The sequence below is a fragment of the Rhododendron vialii genome, chromosome 12a, assembly GCF_030253575.1.
Source record: "Rhododendron vialii isolate Sample 1 chromosome 12a, ASM3025357v1".
Lineage (NCBI taxonomy): Eukaryota > Viridiplantae > Streptophyta > Magnoliopsida > Ericales > Ericaceae > Rhododendron > Rhododendron vialii.
This window is the reverse complement of record NC_080568.1, coordinates 28,298,654-28,318,752: the sequence shown is the minus strand read 5'-3', so window position 1 is coordinate 28,318,752 and position 20,099 is coordinate 28,298,654. Positions and strand designations below refer to the sequence as shown.

At 37.7% G+C, this 20,099-nt stretch overlaps 1 protein-coding gene across 1 annotated transcript; it reads right to left on the bottom strand.

Moving 5' to 3' along the window:
- Positions 1-8,428: 8,428 nt before the first annotated feature.
- Positions 8,429-19,949, bottom strand: LOC131309625 (uncharacterized). The gene is made up of 6 exons (XM_058336232.1): positions 19,881-19,949; positions 17,432-17,569; positions 16,280-16,756; positions 9,052-9,237; positions 8,682-8,948; positions 8,429-8,582 (listed from the first exon to the last, which is right to left on the bottom strand). The coding sequence occupies exons 1-6, from the start codon at positions 19,947-19,949 to the stop codon at positions 8,457-8,459; spliced, it is 1,263 nt and encodes a 420-aa protein (XP_058192215.1). The 3' UTR covers positions 8,429-8,456.
- Between the last annotated feature and the right edge of the window lie 150 nt (positions 19,950-20,099).

Genomic DNA, 20,099 nt, shown 5'->3' with positions numbered 1-20,099 from the left:
TCTGCCACCTCTGCCTCTGGAATTTGAATTTCTAGAGCCTCTTCCATGGGAACCATAGCCTCGTCCCCTCTGAGATGTCCCCCCTTGCTCGTACCTTCCTTCGTTGAGGGATAACTTCATTTGTAGAGCTTGTTCCGGGGCTCTATCATCGTCTCTGTGCAACTTCTGTTCGTGGGCTTGCAGCGAACCCACGAGCTCTTCAATAGACATGGTTGAAACGTCTTTAAGTTCTTCTAACGTAACAACGATGAAGTCGAATCTGCGATCCAAAGATCGCAAGATCTTTTCTATAACTCTCGTGTCGGTGAGAGTTTCGCCATTTCTTCTCATTTGATTTGAAACCACCATAATTCGAGCATAATACTCAGAAATAGATTCTGAGGATTTCATTCGTAAAGACTCGAATTCACCTCGTAGTGTTTGAAGGCGAATCCTCTTTACTTTGTCAGCACCTCTGTAGGTCTTCTGCAGCTTCTCCCAAATTTCTTTGGAAGTTTTGGCGGAAGCGATGATCTCGAATGTGGCTTCGTCAAGTCCTTGATAGATGATGGACTTGGCTTTGCAATCCTTCTTTCGCTCGGCACGAAGTGTGGTCTTCTGTTCCTCCTTTAAAGCTGTTTCAGCTTCTTTTGAGGCGGGTTCATCGTAACCTTCTTCTACCATCTCCATAACATCTTGAGCACCCAGCAGTGCTCTCATTTGGATGGACCAATTATCATAATTGTCCTTGGTGAGCTTTGGAATAACAGCTTGGGATGTTCCATTAGCCATCGAAACTAGAAATGATGGAATCTAGTTTACTGGGGTCAAAGTGAAATCTTTGCAACTTTTGAACTTTGACTAGATAACTTCAAAAGTACAGGAGTTAGACTGCAATTGAACCTTCGGTGGACCAGCTTTTATGGAAAGTAGCTCGGTAGGAGTAATGGGATCAGACAACCAACTACCTCTTTGGTTTGTAATAATTGAGATCCCAATCAACCACCTCTTTTTCCCTTTATCACTTTTCTGTTTCTTCCGTCTTCTTCTCAAGGAAAAAACAGAGACGCGTGTTTGCCGCAACTCCGTCGAACGGCAATTGCAACCTCTGTACACCTCCGTTCAAGATGGGTCTTGCATAAATCTCTTCGTATCGTCGAGATGCACGAGACTCAGGTATCAATTTGAGTCTTGGATAAGATTTTTGTTTCTGCAATTTTGGATAACAGCTCTTCGAGCAGCGCGTGAGGGCCACACCGGAATTTTTTCGGCGACGGAAAAATCCCTGGTGAACTTCTGAGTCCAAAGAACTCGTTTATGTGTCAAAACAAGTTTTCGATTAATTCGAAATTTTGGCCTTCAACCCAGTGGTTGTTTCGACTGGACAAGAGGCGGCTCGTTTTTGTTGCTGGATTTTATGGCGACCGACTGGTGTGGCTGAGACGATCTTGAACTCAAAAATATGATTTTGAGTGAATTGCTTTCTGGGCGGGCTACACAAGCAGTAGAATACCGAAGGTATTTTCTTTTGTGAGAGATTTTTTTTTTTTTACGGATGAGCCTGGGGCTCTGATACCACTTTTTTTGGGTGGAGGAGTATTGATCACACACTTATAATGTATGAAACTCACAAGAGAATTACACAAACACACTCACATATATTGAACTCATTCAATCTGAAAATAACATACAAAGAGGAGGAATTTCTCTCTCTGTAACTCTCTTATTCTCTTACTCCACTCACACTTTCTCTCTCAATACAACCTGTATTTTATAGAGGAACTCATACAATTGTTCATAGCCATGCGAGGCTTCCAAGTCTTCAAGCGTGGGCTGCCAATTCCACGAATTCGGCTGAGCCAAGTCTTCAAGCGTGGGCTGCCAATTCCACGAATTCGGCTGAGCCTCATCCATTCCACAAAGTCCACAAAGACTGCCAATAATTAAGATTAAATCCACAAACCCAATCAAGCTTACTGTTTATTTCAACAACATTGACATGATGTGCATAATGTTGTGTCCGTCACCCCAATATAGTAGGGAAACCATAAAAGAGTATGCTTACTTCCCATAAAGAATGTGCAACTTTGAAGGAGTTAACTACAGCAACAGAGCATGCATGCTCTATTGCTCTGGCATAGATACTTCAAAATGTTATTAGCGGAAGCCACTTAACAGCCTGAAAACCTAAGAGAACACACAAAGTGTCTATATTTTTAGTGATAAAGAGAGTATATAGAGTGCATTCAGGGGCAATTGAATCCACTTTTGCATAGAGCATTACAGATTACCGTCGAACCTCTTTTCAATTTGGTGGTATTACTTAACTTTAACATGTTGCAACGATATTCAAACCGCTATACCAAGTAATTGTTGCAAACCACAAGATAGTATTAAACGAGTACATACAAGGCAACAAGTTTACAATCTAAACACCAAGTTTTGGTAGCTTAAATAAGAGATGTGGGAAAAGTCAATTTTTTTAAAACAAAAATCCAAATAATAATTGGTCGCATGAGATTTTATTAGCTTTGCATAAGACTAAGGAACAAGATCAAAAGGAGTTTCCGAGGTTCAGATCTTTGAATTCACACGAACACTGTACCTCAGCATGCAGCACCCAAGAAGATGGCCTGGCCACCGGTTAGTTGTTACAAGAACTCCCCCCTAAGCAGTCAAGGCATTCTCTTCTGCAAATTTGTTCCCCGGGTCTCCATATTCATAACATACTCCAAGATTTTTTCCCTATCTATCCAAGAGAAAGCTACTCTCCAACCCAAAGCGGTGCGGTACGATATGAGATCGGGAAGACACGACAAAAGCATCCAACATCAAGTGGTTCTCCACATCGGGGGACCTGTCCGTATAGAGATGAACCCGAACTACGGTGGTGTGAAGCCGTTGATATTGGAAGGTGAAATCTCCAAACCAGTCACACCACGTCAAGCAGAAATCTTCTCCATCTAAATGATTAAGTTGTCGTTCACAAGGATGATCGAGCAACAGGAAATTTTGGAGGTGAAAGCCGAGACCTCTAATGACACCTCCGTACAGTAAGTGCTGCCGGAGATCATATGCGTAGAAATAATCACCAAGCCAAAACAACATATGTCCGACTGCCACGGGTTTGGTATCGGGCCATCCCGGGAGACAACACTCTGCGGGGATGACTCGCCATTTACGCTTTTCTAGGATATAGAGAAGGAGAACAGAGTCAAACCTTGAGCCCAGCAAAATAGTTTGGCCACCCTGAGCTGAAGAGACGCTATAACTGCTTCCAGCATCCTCTTGCTCGTTCTCATGCCTTGTTCCAAAAATGAGATCCTCGCCATCATCGACTACTACAGCGAATAAGCCAATATGTTGAAGAAGCATAGGAGGACGTGGCAAACGACTCCACAAAGGAACCAAAGCCTTGGTGTCCAGGACCTCGGCCCAGAGGTGAGGATGGCATGTATCGGGATTTACACCACCAAAGACATATATCTTGTCGTCTACAACCACGGAGGCGGGAGTAATTCTAGCACGCAGCATGCTAGGACCGGGAGTCCAGGTGTTGTTATCGGTACAAAGCACATTGACAAATCTACGGGGACGAGAAAAGAACCCCGATCCTTCTGAACCACAATGACCACCACCTAGACAGTAAACAAAATGATGAGACCCCCCACTGTTGTTGAGAGCAACAAAGCAGGATACCATACGGTCACATTTATCCTCCACAAGCGGAACGAGCATGCTACCGCATTCTTCTTCTTGCTCAGAGGCGATAGCTTGGGTTGCTTTCTCTAGCTCCTCCTCAGACAACCACCCGGAGATGTCGGGGACTAGGTAACATTGCAACCAAACACCAACGAGTCCCTCATGTAAATCGCAAGGACTGCTGCTTTTGTCATTCATATCCTCGTCCTTCCTATGCAAATCAGTGGCGATGACATAGAGAGACTTATTAATGCCGCCACCAGATCCTTTTATTTCTGGTAAGAGTCCAACTTCTGCGGCTGCTTCTGATTCCTTCTCAATTGCCTGGCCAAAAGACCCACTCGATGTTGTTGTCCCTCCCTCCAAACACAAATTATAGGAATCAGTGAAAGGTACTGTAGAGGGTGCCTGCATCATAATCGGCCCTTTCGTTGGAGTCGGCAAATTAGGGTTCCGAACGTCCCGAACGCAGATCCAACCGTCGGTGAATTGCTGCAGTCGGCGTCAATGGAATCGCAACTTTCGACGGAGACGAAGCGGAGAGACAGGGAGATAGATGCAGAGGTTTGTTCTTGCGGGATGATGAGAGAGAGAGAGAGGGAGAGAGAGAAGCTACAAACCATAACCTAGCACGCCTTTATATAAGCTCCAAGACCCATAATAAGGAAATAAGCATAATAAGGAAACCTAGACTAACTAGGTAACATAAATAATAATATGCCTAAACTAGAAACAAAATAATAAAGTTTAGAAAATATGGCAATATAATATTTCCTAGTATTATGTTAACAAGTAAATTATCACGAATCCAATTCGGTCCTTGTGAGTCCAGTGGTTTTAAGGAATAGCCAAGGCAAACATAAAGACTGTCATAAAGAAGAATCCCATCAACTGAATAGCGAACCTAAAGAAGATTAAAACGTGTTTTTTTTTTTTAACATATTAAGACCCCATTTAGAGATCGGGCGGTTTTGGATTCCTTTAGATCCAAGTAATCAATTTGGATTCCTTTCGGTTCAAGTAGCTTGAACTAAAGGGACAATTCAAATCTGGACCACACATTGGGATAATCAGTGGTTCAAATTTACTCCGGTAATAATCTTTGAACAAATTCGATAGAACAATTAATTATAGTAATTGACGATCCAATTCCTTTTCGGAACTACTAATCTGAACCAAAGAAAAGTTTCAATTGGTCTATTTCAGTTTCCTTTAAGTATTTATTTCCTTTAGCGGAACAGGACCTAAATAGTAGAATTAATCTAAACGCATGATAAAAGAATTTACTTATAATACTTTATATATTGTTCCCATTCCTTTTTCTAGCGGATTTGTTTGAAGGGTTAGAAAAAAGAGAGAGGGTAATGAACTAAATTCCTTATTTGGAAAAACAAAGGAAAAAAAGACAGAGAAATAGAAGAGAAATTTGACTTTCACTCTTTATTTTCTTTCTTTATTTTTCCTCTTTCAACTTCTTTGTTCTCCAATACAAGCTCGTGTTCGATTCATTAGAAGTTCCTTTAAAATGAATTTGTAACTAAACAAATTATGCTTCAACATACAAGTTACTATTCTTTTGTTGAGCTCGTAATGTGAAACAATTCAAGCTATTCGAGATCAATATGTGATTGGCTCTACTTAAAAACCCACACTACGGTATCAATTGTGTGTCAACTCTTTGTGAGGCAAATCTTAGATCCCATACACAAATGACTCGAGATGTTCATTTTGTTCAAAAAAAAAAAAACTTCAATGTGGCCACCAAAAAATGTTTCAAATAAGAATTGCATTTATCTTGTCTCCTTCAAAAGTTAGAACTCCAAAAGGAACCAACATTGCGGGACGGAGGGAGTAGCTTGGACATACATAATTTGGAGCGCTAATGAACGATTGAAATATATTGTATACCTTATAAGAGAAATATATTGTATACTAGGGCGGTGTAAAGGACAGTTTTGGACGTCTTCATACGCCAGCAATAAGTCATTGCAGCTGGAATAGCACCAAACATAAGAATAATGCGCAGACATAATCGGCTTCCGGGAGAATAGATGCACTAGGGCTAACTCCATATGGCGGGCAGGAAACCTGGCGTTGAAAGCCGCAGAAATGATGATCGCAACCACCCCACATGTCAAAATCCCAAACCTTGCATGGCAAACTCCGCGACAATGAAGGCTCTAGAGGTGGCTCTACATGGATGGTTCCATGGTCAACTGAACACCCAAAACAATTTTTTTTTTTGTTTAGAATACATATAAAGTGTTTTTGGTCTAACATTACTTTGAACACCCAACTCAAATGTCAATGCAATTGTAATAGTTTTGAACAATGTTTTCAAATCGGGATACGTATTGTGTATCGTTTTTTTCACTTGTATAGTTCATATCGTATATCTTGAAATACGTTTGCTGGAAGAGTAAGAGTTTCTGTTATGTAGTTAGACAACATTTTTGGAAGAGGGAGAATACTAAAGACAAGAGTGGGGCTTTTTTTTGGCTTGGTACAAAATGGTTAGAATTCATCCCTATTTGTACTACTCCATGGACGACTCTAGTATAAAGATATTTTCATATAAGATAAATTTTGAGATAATTCTAGAATTACACATGAGACAAATTCTAAAAAAAAAAAAAAATTCTAGATATTTCACAAGAATATTCTAGAGCGCTAAATATTTTAGAGTTTCTAAGAACTAGATATTTATATCTTTTTCGATTATATCTATCATATTTAGGTTTTGTCAATTGGAGCTTTGTCAAAATTCTAAATTTATTTTATGTTTTAACAATGTTAATCATAATTAAAATATAATTAAGAAGTAGATACACTTAATAACACCAACAAACTATGCTTATATTTAAAAAAAATTTAAGATGCAAAATTTCAAGTCTCTCAACAGAAGCCTATTCATTAAGGCTTTATGCTACATTTGTTAGGAAAATAAAAGTAAGACAAAATACAATCGAAGTATGATTCTTTCTTTTATACAAAACTTACATTGAGGTTGAATTTCTATTAAAGGGTTTAAAAAATGCCATAATTAGATCAAACGGCTTAGATTAATGCATTTGGGATTTCGCTTCTTGAAATAAGGTCTGACTTTTTTTGAATAAGTAATCGTAGGATACGTACAGAATAGGATACGCGTATAAATCGTAAGATACGTGATCGTATCATATGATTTTTATACAAAAAATATACATGATGGGATACGCATCCTTCTCCAAAGGAGACGATACAAATCGTAAGATATGTATCATATGTTGTAAGTTTTTAACAATTATGGTCTTGAACACTTAACCCAAAACCAATTAAACACTCCATACCCACTTACAACCCATCAATCCAGGTAATTCATATTTGAATACTCAACAGATTACCTCAAATATAGCTCACAATCATAATAAAAAAAAAAAGAAAGAGAAAAAGAAAGAAGAATCTATAGGGGTAAGTATTATGTTATACATTCTCTCTCCATCTATATTGTTGATGGCTTAAATGTGTTAATTTTGCATTTATGACAATAACTTTTTTTTTTTTTGTTTAGTTAGCTTATAGAATTACGGATAAAAGCTTTAAAAAATTCAACTACGTTGCAAAATTCCTTTAACTTTCTAATATTCCTTCGAATTAAGACTACGATAAAATATCTCATCATGTCATCTTAAAAAGCTAACATATTTTTTAAAAGGTCTACCCAACATACTTGCTACAATTTTATTCAAAGGGAATTTAGTAGATTAATACGCTGGTTAAACGTTGATACAAAATATGAAAACTCGTCTAAGACAACTGTAAAAAATTATACCCCCTCATTCTCGAAACACTGTCTAGTACGCAATACGACAACTTCAAAAAAAAACTATTTTTTTTGTAAAAAACACAGTATATATTTTAGTTCTCATTTTGTCTCGTAGTTCTTTTTTTTTAGAATAGAAGCTATGTTTTTTTACCGCACTATTTATACTAATTCATGAGATTTTGTACATATATTATTGGTTAATAAATTAGCTAGTAGAGTTAAGGTAATTTTTGAACACCTTACCATAAATTCCTGGAGCCGCCAGTGGAAGGCACCACAGGTTTTCTTGTTGGCATACTCTGACATAATGGTGGCGGAGAGAGGGTAGTCGCCTCTTATGCCAAAATCTAGCGAGAAGCGGAAGAAACAATGAGTGGCCATCACGCCATTCGCCTCCTAAGCAACCCCATTGACTGCAGCCAAGACGTTAGGAGGCAGAGTCCGGGTTTAGGATTGCTTTCATGGTGATAGTATATGCGACCGAGCAATTTATAGTCACCAGAGAGATGCAAAACAGATCGTGGGCATCGGTGAAAAAACCCATTCCAGCAATTACTATGACAGTGAAGTCGTTCCATTGTGTCTTGGCAACATCAAGTGCATTGAGCACTTGTAACTGGTCATTGGCCACGGCTGCCTCTGTTTGGAACCTCTTTCAGACTGCTAACTGTGGTTGTATCTGAAGTATCCTGATTACAAAGAACATAGGAGATTAGAAAAGATATTCTTTTTGTTCTGATGGTGACTTGGCTCAACCTAGTTAGACAATCAAACTTGAGGTAGTTAAAGAAATTCAAAGATCAGATGGCATAGAAGAAGAAAAGGAGGGAGAGAGAGAGAGAGAGAGAGAGAGAGAGAGAGAGAGAGAGAGAGAGATGTTTTGAGATTTGGGGATATGAGTTTCGACTCTTACAGAACACACGGAAACTGTTCCAAGGATTGATGGCAACATCTCCCCTGCTTCTCTTACTCAATCTTCAGTCAATATCTCCCCTTCCTCGACTTCAGCCGTGGTATTGTTCGGATAACACTGAATTAGCGCATAAAAATCTTTCATGACCTGAAAATTATCTTCAAATTCCACCGTCTTCTCAATCTGCATTAAGGGAGAGAAAAATCAAGGATTAATACATTGTCTTTGCAAGTCGGGCAGCTTAACTAATTTAAAAAATGAGGGGGTGAAGTAAAATTCAACCTGCTCCAATGCAAGTCGGGCAGCTTTTCGTTCTCGCTCCTGCTGCTTTTTCAGTTCAGCTTTTTCTTGCTCCCGCTTCTTGTTTTCTTCATCTTCTACAGAATCATCCCAGGGGTTACCACAACGACCGCACTCAATCAGCTCCAATATTGTTTCAGGCCCCCCTTCAAAGCCGCGGTATTGTTCGGTCAATGGACACTGGCTTAGCGTTTGAAAATCTTTCAAGACCTGATCAAAATTTTCATCAAACTCGACCGTCTTCTCAATCTGCATTAAGTAAGAGACATATCAGGGATAAATACATTTCCTATCCAAAATACGATACATGTAAACAAAATTTTCAAAACGAGGGAGTGAATTCAAATCATACCTGTTGCAACGCAAGTCGGGCAGCTTTTCTTTCTTGCTCGTGCTGCTTTTTTAGTTCAGCTTCTGCGCTCTTACGTGAGGTTACCGTAGCAACTCTGATTTGGTCATCTTTTCTAGCCTTCTCACGTTGTTGCTTTTCTAATCTATCCTTTTCTTGTTGCAATTCCACACAATCCTCTTTATCACCCTGCACAATAGCAACATTCATACATAAGTCTCATCGAATCCCAGGAAGGAACGACTTCTGCAGCTCTTGGAACCCAAGAAGCAAACTAAGGCAAAGAACCACTGACTAAGACTTTCAGAAACATATGGAAAAAGAAAATCTAAAAGATGAAAATTAGAGAGATGCAGAGCATCAACTGCCACCAAGACTACACAACTTACTAATAGCCAAAGACCCTAAATTCAGATCCCAAAACTATACCATTATTCTTAAGCATCCTCAAACCCATTAACAACAAACAAACCGAGAGAGAATTAAAAGGCACGAACGAAAGACGAGAGAGAGAGAGAGAGAGAGATACCTGTTACTAATTGTTCTTCGAGATTTAGAAAGTTCTTCGAGATTTGTTGGAATTAGAAAGAGACTTGGGGTTGGGGGTGTGACTTCTTACTCTTATATATAGGTTTCTAAAAATCTACTAGCAACACAAGAGAGAGATAAAAAGGGCTGCCTTGCTCAATATTTAACCTGAGGCGGTTTTTTGGCTTAATAATATATTAAGCTGAATTATTATTTTTTTCTTTATTCAAATTTTGTTTTTGCATTTGATATTTTTCATTATTTTTGGAGTCATTTTGTCACTCCTTTTTTTGTAATGCCGCTCCCCTTTGAGTCTTGATTAGATAATTTATTTTGTGAGAGAAGAGGAGCGGTATTATAAAAAATGAGAGTGGCAAAATCAATTCCCTTATTTTTTATGAATTATTAATTTCTCTTGGCAAGAATAATTTAAAAAGTAAAAAAATATTAATCAAACTTAAATTTTTTGGAACAAAGATAAAAATAATCCAAAAGAACTGTCTATTTTTCATTATGTAAGACTTTGATGATTTTTTTTTAAAGATGTTGATCATAGTTTTTTTTTTTTTAAAGATGTTGATCATAGTTTTTTTTTTTCCTTTTAGGTTCCTCCCATTTGAGAAAAATCAATGGTTCAAAAAAATTTGATACTAAACTAACAAGGCAAAGAAAATTTCAGTACGGACAAAACTTATCCGGCTTAATTATTAAGCCACAACGGGCCGCTGAAAATCATACATACAAAAGTTACCAAGAAGATTAAAATGTGTTTTTTTGTACATACTAAAACCGCGTTTAGAGATCGGGCTGGTTCGGATTCCTTTAGATCCAAGTAATCAATTTGAATTCTTTTCGGCCGAAGTACTATAACTTGAATTGGAAGGGACCGTTCAAATTTGGTCCACACATTGGAATAATCAATCGTTCGGATTTACTCCGGTAATAGTCTTTGAGTAAATTTGAATAATTAATTACAGCAATGGACGATCCAATTCCTTTTCGGAACTATATTAATCTGAACCCGGCATAGAAATGCTTTTATACACATAAGCATGTAATTTTTTTTTGCATCTTCGGGGACTGAAAATGGAACATTTGGCAAACCAACACATGCTTTTTGTCAAGATGAAAACGCTAACAGTATGCAAATATAAATAAATCATGAATTTTTGTTTGGCTACTCAAAGAAAAGTTTCAATAGGTCTTTTTTAATTTTTTAAGTACTTATTTCCATTAGCGGAAGAGGATCTAAATAAATAGTAGAATCCGTACACGTGATAAAAAAATTTACTCATAATGATTCATTAGAAGTTCCTTTAAATTGATTTGTAACTAAACAAATTATCCTTCAACAAGTAACTACTCTTTTGTTGAGCTCGTAATGTGAAATAATTCAAGCTATTCAAGATCAATATGTGATTGGCTCAACTAAAAAAACCACACTATGGTACCGATCAGTAGTATCAATTGTGCACTACAACACGAGAGGCTTGTAGCAAGGATTTAGTTTCCTCGCTAAAAAGTTGATTTCCTCGCAAAATGTATTTGCGAGGAAATTTTTCCTCGCCCGTTTTCCTCGCAAAAAGCTTGTCATAAAAAGAATTTGCGAGGAAAAAATTTTCCTCACTTATTCTGACCCAATTAGCGAGGAATTTTTTCCTCGCTATAGTTTTTCCTCACTAGACTAATACAATGTTTACAGAATAGGCGAGGAAATTTTTCCTCGCTAGACTAATTTTTTCCTCGCCAATTATAGTTTAGGCGAGCAAATTTTTCCTCGCTAAAACTCTTGAAACTAAAAATAGATAGTTCCGGGCGAATTTTAACCGTGGCCTCCTTGTATGGAGGCATTCACTCCATCCATCACACCAACTTCCTTTCCAGTTCAAACCTTTGCCTTTTTTTATATATAAACTTTTTGTACATCCTTTCACCTCTCTAAATTTGTTTCTTTAAACATTTCTCTCTAATTTTAGTCTCTTCGTAGTGTTTCTTTAAACTTGTTTTTTTAAATCATTAACATTATTCGCTTTTATTGAATTTTTTTTATAATTTAATGTTTTGTTATATATCTTTAATAAATCTTTATACCTTTCTAAATTTGTTTATTTTATACTTCGTTTTAATTCTCTCTAAGTTTAGTAACCTTTTGTAGTGCCTAAATTAGTTTGAGCCCTTTAAATTTCTGCAAATACGATATTTTTTTTGGTGGGTTAATCTGTTCTTACTGTGTATATGCGCCCATAACAATTTTAACTCAACTACAATATTACAATAGTAATAATTTGTTATGTTTCTTTTTAAATGGGGTTAACCTTACATATTTTGAAAATAGATTAGTGATATTTTGAAAATACATTTCGCAATTATTAAGTACTTTATCTTTTGTTTAGCTTTTCATTAATTTTTTTTGTATGAATTAATAATCAATTATCTCTACGAAAAGCAATCCATATATCCCATGCATTCTTTTTCTGAAAAGCACATCATTCATCCACAAACTTATAATCCCTATGTCCAATCCTTTTTTTGGGTTTATAACAGTCAAAAGAACAATACGATAGAATTGATGAATGCACTCTGTTACCTAGAGTGTTCTGTTCCTTGGGTATTTATATACAAATAAGGTTACAAGTGATAAGCTTTACAAAAGATATTGCAAATGATAAAATATAACCACTGAAATGGCTAACATTATTAGGACTTCTTTTCTTGATCAATTGATTTGCACTGATTGGTTGACATCCCCCCCGCAAGCTGATGGTCGAGGCATGACCTTCAGATTGAAACGCAGTGTCTGATGCGGGAAGACGCAAGTCCTTTTGTGTAAAAATATCGGCAATTTGATCCCTGGTGCTAATATATTGAACGGTTAAATCACCCCGAGCGACTTAAAAATCTTTGTATTCAAACAATAAATTAGTAGAATTTGAACATACTGACATTGTTAACAATTAATTTCAGTTGGGGAAAAGTGAATTCATATAATTCGTGTGAAACATATTTTTTATTTCATCAATTCAATGCGATTAGCGAGGAAACTATTTTTTTCCATTTATCACTTTTTTATTTTAATAAATTTGCTAATGATATTGAACTATGTAGTTGATTATCCCTTACCATCGTGATATTAAAGATACATGAACATAATTAATAATGACTTACATATAAAAAAATTAATGAGTCCTAAAAAAGGTGTCAAAATATTTTTCGCCAAAAGTTTACATTTAGCAAGGAAAATAGATTTCCTCGCAAAAGGGTTACATTTGGCGAGGAAATTATTATTTCCTCGCTAAATGTAACTTTTTGGCGAGGAAATTAAATTTCCTCGCAGATTGTGTACTTTTAGCGACGAAATCTCTTTTCCTCGCCATATTTCCTCGCAATAGGCCTTCCGTGTTGTAGTGGTGTATCGACTCTGTGTGAGGCCCATCAGCCCCATCTTAGATCCCACACACAAATGACTCAAGATGTTTGTTTTGTTAAAAGAAATACTTCAATGTGCCTACCAAAAAATATTTCAAATGAGAATTACATTTATCTTGTCCTCTTAAAAAGTTAGAACCCCAAAAGGAACCAACGTTGTGGAACAAAAGGGGTAGCTTGGACATACATAATTTGGAGTACTAATGAACGATTGAAATATATTGTATGCCTTATAGGAGAATTTTTTTCACCATGGAAAACACAACAACTTGTACACACATTGTGCATAACATGTCATGGCATTGGTGATGGGGTGGATCAATGTCAATGAAATGGGGTGGATTTAATGCCACATTGACATGATGTGCATAATGTTGTGTCCGTCACTCCAATATAGTAGCGAAACCATAAAAGAGTATGCTTACTTCCCATAAAGAATGTGCAACTTTGAAGGAGTTAACTAAAGCAACAGAGCATGCATGCTCTATTGCTCTGGCATAGATACTTCAAAATGTTATTAGCGGAAGCCACTTAACAGCCTGAAAACCTAAGAGAACACACAAAAGTGTCTATATTTTTAGTGATAAAGAGAGTATATAGAGTGCATTCAGGGGCAATTGAATCCACTTTTGCATAGAGCATTACAGATTACCGTCGAACCTCTTTCCAATTTGGTGGTATTACTTAACTTTAACATGTTGCAACGATATTCAAACCGCTATACCAAGTAATTGTTGCAAACCACAAGATAGGATTAAACGAGTACATACAAGGCAACAAGTTTACAATCTAGACATCAAGTTTTGGTGGCTTAAATAAGCGATGTGGGAAAAGTCAATTTTTTTTAAACAAAAATCCAAATAATAATTGGTCGCATGAGATTTTATTAGCTTTGCAAATGTAACCGGTTGTACATAAGACTAAGGAACAAGTTTCAAAAGGAGTTTCCGAGGTTGAGATCTTTGAATTCACACGAACACTGTACCTCAGCATGCAGCACCCAAGAAGATGGCCTGGCCACCGGTTAGTTGTTACAAGAACTCCACCCTAAGCAGTCAAAGCATTCTCTTCTGCAAATTTGTTTCCCGGGTCTCCATATTCATAACATACTCCAAGATTTTTTCCCTATCTATCCAAGAGAAAGCTACTCTTGAACCCAAAGTGGTGCGGTATGATATTAGATCGGGAAGACAAGACAAAAGCATCCAACATCAAGTGGTTCACCACATCGGAGGACCTGTCCGTATAGAGATGAACCCGAACTACGGTGGTGTGAAGCCGTTGATATCAGAAGGTGAAATCTCCAAACCAGTCACACCACGTCAAGCAGAAATCTTCTCCATCTAAATGATTAAGTTGTTGTTCACAAGGACGATCGAGCAACATGAAACTTTGGAGGTGAAAGCCGAGACCTCTAATGACACCTCCGTACAGTAAGTGCTGCCGGAGATCATATGCGTAGAAATAATCACCAAGCCAAAACAACATATGTCTGACTGCCATGGGTTTGGGACCAGGCCATCCCGGGAGACCACACACTGTGCGGATTACTCGCCATGTACACTTTTCTGGGATATAGACAAGGAGAACAGAGTCAAAGCTTGAGCCCAGCAAAATAGTTTTGCCACCCTGAGCTGAAGAGACGTACGCTATAACAGCTTGCAGCATCCTCTTGCTCGTTCTCATGCCTCGTTCAAAAAATGAGATCCTTGCCATCATCGACTACTACGGCGAATAAGCCAATATGTTGAAGAAGCATAGGAGGACGTGGCAAACGACTCCACACAGGAACCAAAGCCTTGGTGTCCAGGACCTCGGTCCAGAGGTGAGGATGGCATGTATCGGGATTTACACCACCAAAGACATATATTTTGTCGTCTACAACCACGAAGGCGGGAGTAATTCTAGCACGCAGCATGCTAGGACCCGGAGTCCAGGTGTTGTTATCGGTACAAAGCACATTGAGAATCTACGGGGACGAGAAAAGAACCCTGACCCTTCTGAACCACAATGACCACCACCTAGACAGTAAACAAAATGAGACCCCCCACTGTTGTTGCGAGCAACAAAGCTGGATACCATACGGTCATATTCATCCAAAAATCTTGCCTTCTTCTCAATCTTCAGTCAAGATCTCCCCTTCCTCGACTTCCCCTTCCTCGACTTCAGCCGTGGTATGGTTCGGATAACACTGAATTAGTGCATAAAAATCTTTCATGACCTGAAAATTATCATCAAATTCCACCGTCTTCTCAATCTGCATTAAGGGAGAGACATATCAAGGATTAATACATTGTCTTTGCAAGTTACCAAGTTGATCTCCAAAATAAATGTATGTTAACTAATTTTCAAAATGAGGGGGTGAAGTAAAATTAAACCTGCTCCAATGCAAGTCGGGCAGTTTTTCGTTCTAGCTCCCGTTGCTTTTTCAGTTCAGCTTTTTCTTGCTCCCGCTTCTTGTTTTCTTCATCTTCAACAGAATCATCCCAGGGGTTACCACAACGACAACACTTAATCAGCTCCAATATTGTTTCAGGGCCCCCTTCAAAGCCGCGGTATTGTTCGGTCAATGGACACTGACTTAGCATTTGAAAATCTTTTAAGACCTGATCAAAATTGTCATCAAACTCGACCGTCTTCTCAATCTGCATTAAGTAAGAGACATATCAGGGATAAATACATTTCCTATCCAAAATATGATGCATGTAAACAAAATTTTCAAAACGAGGGGGTGAATTCAAATCATACCTGTTGCAACACAAGTCGGGCAGCTTTTCTTTCTCGCTCACGTGAGGCTACCAAAGCAACTCTGATTTGGTCATCTTTTCTAGCCTTCTCACGTTGTTGCTTTTCTAATCTATCCTTTTCTTGTTGCAATCCCACACAATCCTCTTTATCACCCTGCACAATAGCAACATTCATACATAAGTCTCATCGAACCCAAGAAGCAAACTAAGGCAAAGAACCACTGACTAAGACTTTCAGAAACATTAAGGAAAAAGAAAATCTAAAAGCTGAAAAGTAGAGATATGCAGAAACATCCCCAAGCAGCTACCCCCATATGTTCCAGAGCATCATATGCAGAGAAGACCACGAAGCAACCACATAAAGAATAAACACCTAACATTGATCCTTCAAATTGTCCGTTCTTAAACACTGCCTCAAATACGTAATATAGTTTTTCAGAATAGCCCAAAGAATTATGCACCACTAATTAATTCCACGAAATGTGAACTCATGAAAACGTAATAGACTAACTAGAAATTGGAGTACTTACTTTTGCAGCTCTTGCACCCAAGAATCGTACAATTCTTTTGAACTTCAACAAAATCTCTTCAGCAAAGGCGTCCATATTCAACTCAATCCTTCCTTCTTCATTCCGGCAGTTGACACCGATTTCTTTGAGGAAACCTCGCAAGCATGGTGGCACATTTCCTCTTGATACTTCCAAAAGTTGTTCTCTCAACTTCTGTTTTTCATCGGCTGACATTGAACTTTTGTGCAACAAAGTAAGCTCCAAGGGAGATGTTTTATGGTCATTTCCCCCCACATTACATGCATGTTTCGCACTTTGACTTGAAATATGCCCCTTGTCCATTTTTTGTCTCTTATCCTTTGGACCATCACCAACTCCGGGAAGGCTACGTTTGCCACATCCCTTGACAGAGGACACTGACTGGCCACATGACTTAAATCCAAGAAGAGCATCAACAGGTATTATGATCATCTTTTCCAAAGTAGTCATAGTTGGGAACTGCAAAAATTGAAAAACAGAAGTGTTCAGATTTCCTGAAAAAATTTACCATCTTGTAATCCAAAAACAGAGAGGTAAAACAATGATAGCTCCCATCTTGCTTAGAAATCCAAAAACGCAAAAGAAGACGATGCAATGCAACAAATAACAGGAAAAGAAAAAAAAAAATTCATGTTCAATTAGCACGAAAAAGACTATCATTGAACGAGGATAAAACACATTGAAATATTTTCTCGGTTGAGCCGTGTTACATGCACCGACCAATCCCCTACGGCCCTACCGATGGGTACCGACCGGCACGGGGAACCCAATCTAGATCCCGTACAGATGATTTGAGCCGTTCAATAATTTTTTTTAAAAACCCGAGTGGGCCGGTGGAAAATCAGCTCAATTTAATGTGTACGTCTTCGATCAAATCTTTCATTTTTTCATTCAAATTATAAGATCCTGAAATCTGAATGAAAAAATGGTTGATTGAATCGAGCACTTACACATATTAGATTGAGGTGATTTCTTAGGACCCACTCGGTTTTTAAAAAAGATATTGAATGGCTCGGATCGTTCGCCGCGGGACCCAAAGTGGGCCCCGCATTCCTGTCGGTACAGTTTGGTCTGTATAAGTAGCTTTTTTGATTTTCACGTGTCTTCGTTTCAGTATACATATTTCCTACGTACACCATTCTCTGTAGTTTCTTTTTTCTCTTTTTCCCGCCGAATCCTTGAAAAATGTGACCCTCCATAACAGATTCCAAAAATATGTGTATCATTCTCCAAAAATATACAGTATGTACCATTCTTCAAAAACATTCGTACCTACTTATCAAAAAAATAATAATATTCGTACCACTTGGAATCCAAGGTAAAACCCCCTTCATAACTAACCAAAAACATGTGTTACATATGCCAAAATTACGCATTACATCCACCAAAATTACATGTAACATTTGTATGGTACTTCATAAACCAGATATTTCCATAAACAAATAAATGGCCGGTTATGAGAAAGCAATAAGTGTTTCTCCGTCCAAATCTTGGAGCCATTGGGAATTATGCCTGGTCTTTACCTTCAGGGCTCCAGAATTAGTCGAGGTGAGCGCAAGCTGACCCGCACATTCAATTATCAAAAAAAAAAAACTACTTCCGTAAACCAAACACTTGCAATACCATTTTTAAAGCAGAGCATCAACAGCCGCCAAGACTACGCAACTGACTTAGCAAAAGACCCTAAATTCAGATCCCAAAAGTATTATTCTTAATCATCCTTAAACCCATTAACAACAAACAAAACCGAGAGAGAATTAAAAGGCACGAACTAAAGACACGAGAGAGAGAGAGAGAGAGAGAGAGAGAGAGAGAGATACCTGTTACTACTAATTTTTATGAGAGATTTAGAAAGTTCTTCGAGATTTGTGGGATTTAGAAAGAGACTTGGGGGTGTGACTTCTTACTCTTATATATAGGTTTCTAAATCTACAGTACTAGGAAAGAGATAAAAAAAGGGGTGCCTTGCTTAATAATTAACCTGAGGCGGTTTTGGCCTAATAATTAAGCTGAATTTTTTTTTTTTTGTAATTCAATTTTTTTTTTTTTTGCATTTGATATTTTTCATTATTTTTGGGGAGTGATTTTGCCTCTTCCCTTTTCGTTAATGTCACTCCCTTTTGTGTCTTGATTTGATTTATTTTGTGAGAGAAGATGAGTGACATTAACAAAAAAGGGAGTGGCAAAATCAATTTTCTAATTTTTTATGAATTATTAATTTCTCTTGACGAGAATAAATATAAAAAGTAAAAAATTATTAATCACACTTAAATTTTTTTGGAACAAAGATAAAAATAATGCAAAAGAACTGTCTATTTTTTATGAGCCCTGCAATTGGTACCGACGGGTACCATACCGAAATCGTACCGACGACTGTGTCGGGCCATCTCCAGCCACCAGATGGCCGATCCGAGCCGTCAAAAAATTCTAAAAAAAAAAAACTGAGTGAGTCGGCGTGAGAATCAATGGCATCCGACGTGTGTAGGTACTCAATCCAAACACCCCATTTTTTCATATATACATTATATATGAAAAAATAGGGTGTTTGGATCGAGCATCTACGCACGTCGGATGCCATTGATTCCCGTGCAAGCCCACTCGGTTTTTTTTTATAGAATTTTTGGACAGCTCGGATTGGCCGTCCGGTAGCAGGAGACAACGGGTACGATTTTGGTAAGGGACTTGTCGGTCCCTATAGGTTTTCTGATTTTTTATTATGTAAGACTTTGATTTTTTTTTTTAAAGATGTTTATAATAGTTTTTCTTTTCTTTTAGGTTCTTCCCGTTTGAGAAAAATCAATGGTTCAAAAAAATTTGATATGAAACTAACAAGGCAAAGAAAATTTGAGTACGGACAAAAATTATCCGGCTTAATTATTAAGCCACAACGGGCCGCTGAAAATCATATATATAGAAGTTACCAAGAAGATTAAAACGTGTTTTTTTTGGAGTACATATTAAAACTGCATTTAGAGATCGGGCTGGTTCAGATTCTTTTAGATCCAAGTAATCAATTTGGTTCCCTATCAGTCCAAGTAACTTGAACTGGAAGGGACAACACAAATCTGGACCATACATTAGAATAATCAATGGTTCGAATTTTTCTTATGGATTTGTTTGAAGGGTTAGTAAAAAGAGGGGTAAATTCCTTATTTGGAAAGACGAAGGAAAAAAGACAAAGAAATAGAAGTGAAATTTGCCTTTCAATCTTTATCTTCTTTCTTTATTTTTCCTCTTTCAATTTCTTTCAACTTCTTTGTTCTCCAATTCAAGGTCGTGTTCAATTCTCATTAGATGTTCCTTTAAAATGGATTTGTAACTAAACAAATTATGCTTCAACAAGTTACTACTCATTCTTTGAGCTTGTAATGTGTAACAATTCAAGCTGCTCGAGATCAAGTGATTGGCTCTACTGAAAAAATCAGACTACGGGTACCGGTCAGCAAGAATCAATTGTGTATCGACTCTCTGTGAGGCCCATCTCATACCCCACACAAATGACTCGAGATGTTCATTTTGTTCAACAAAAAAAAAGTTTTAATGTGCCCCACCAAAAACTGTTTCAAATGAGACTTGCATTTACCTTGTCCCCTTCCAAATTAGAACCCCAAAAGGAACCAACAGTGCGAGACGGAGTGAGTAGCTTGGACATACATGGTAATTTGGAGCGCTAATGAACGGTTGTGCATCGATGTTTTTTAATGCCACATTGACATTATGTGCATAATGTTGTGTCTATCACCAACGTAGTTTTGGCATTCAAGTTCAAAGATTAGTGGAAGTAAAATACAAACACACACTA

Coding starts and splice junctions, on each gene's coding strand:
- LOC131309625 (XM_058336232.1), bottom strand. CDS start 19,949: ATGTCCAAGCTACTCACTCCGTCTCGCACTGTTGGTTCCTTTTGGGGT. Junction 9,238..16,279: donor TGGGTGCAAGAGCTGCAAAA/GTAAGTACTCCA, acceptor GCTATTGTGCAG/GGTGATAAAGAGGATTGTGT. Junction 8,583..8,681: donor CCCGACTTGCATTGGAGCAG/GTTGAATTTTAC, acceptor CCCTTAATGCAG/ATTGAGAAGACGGTGGAATT.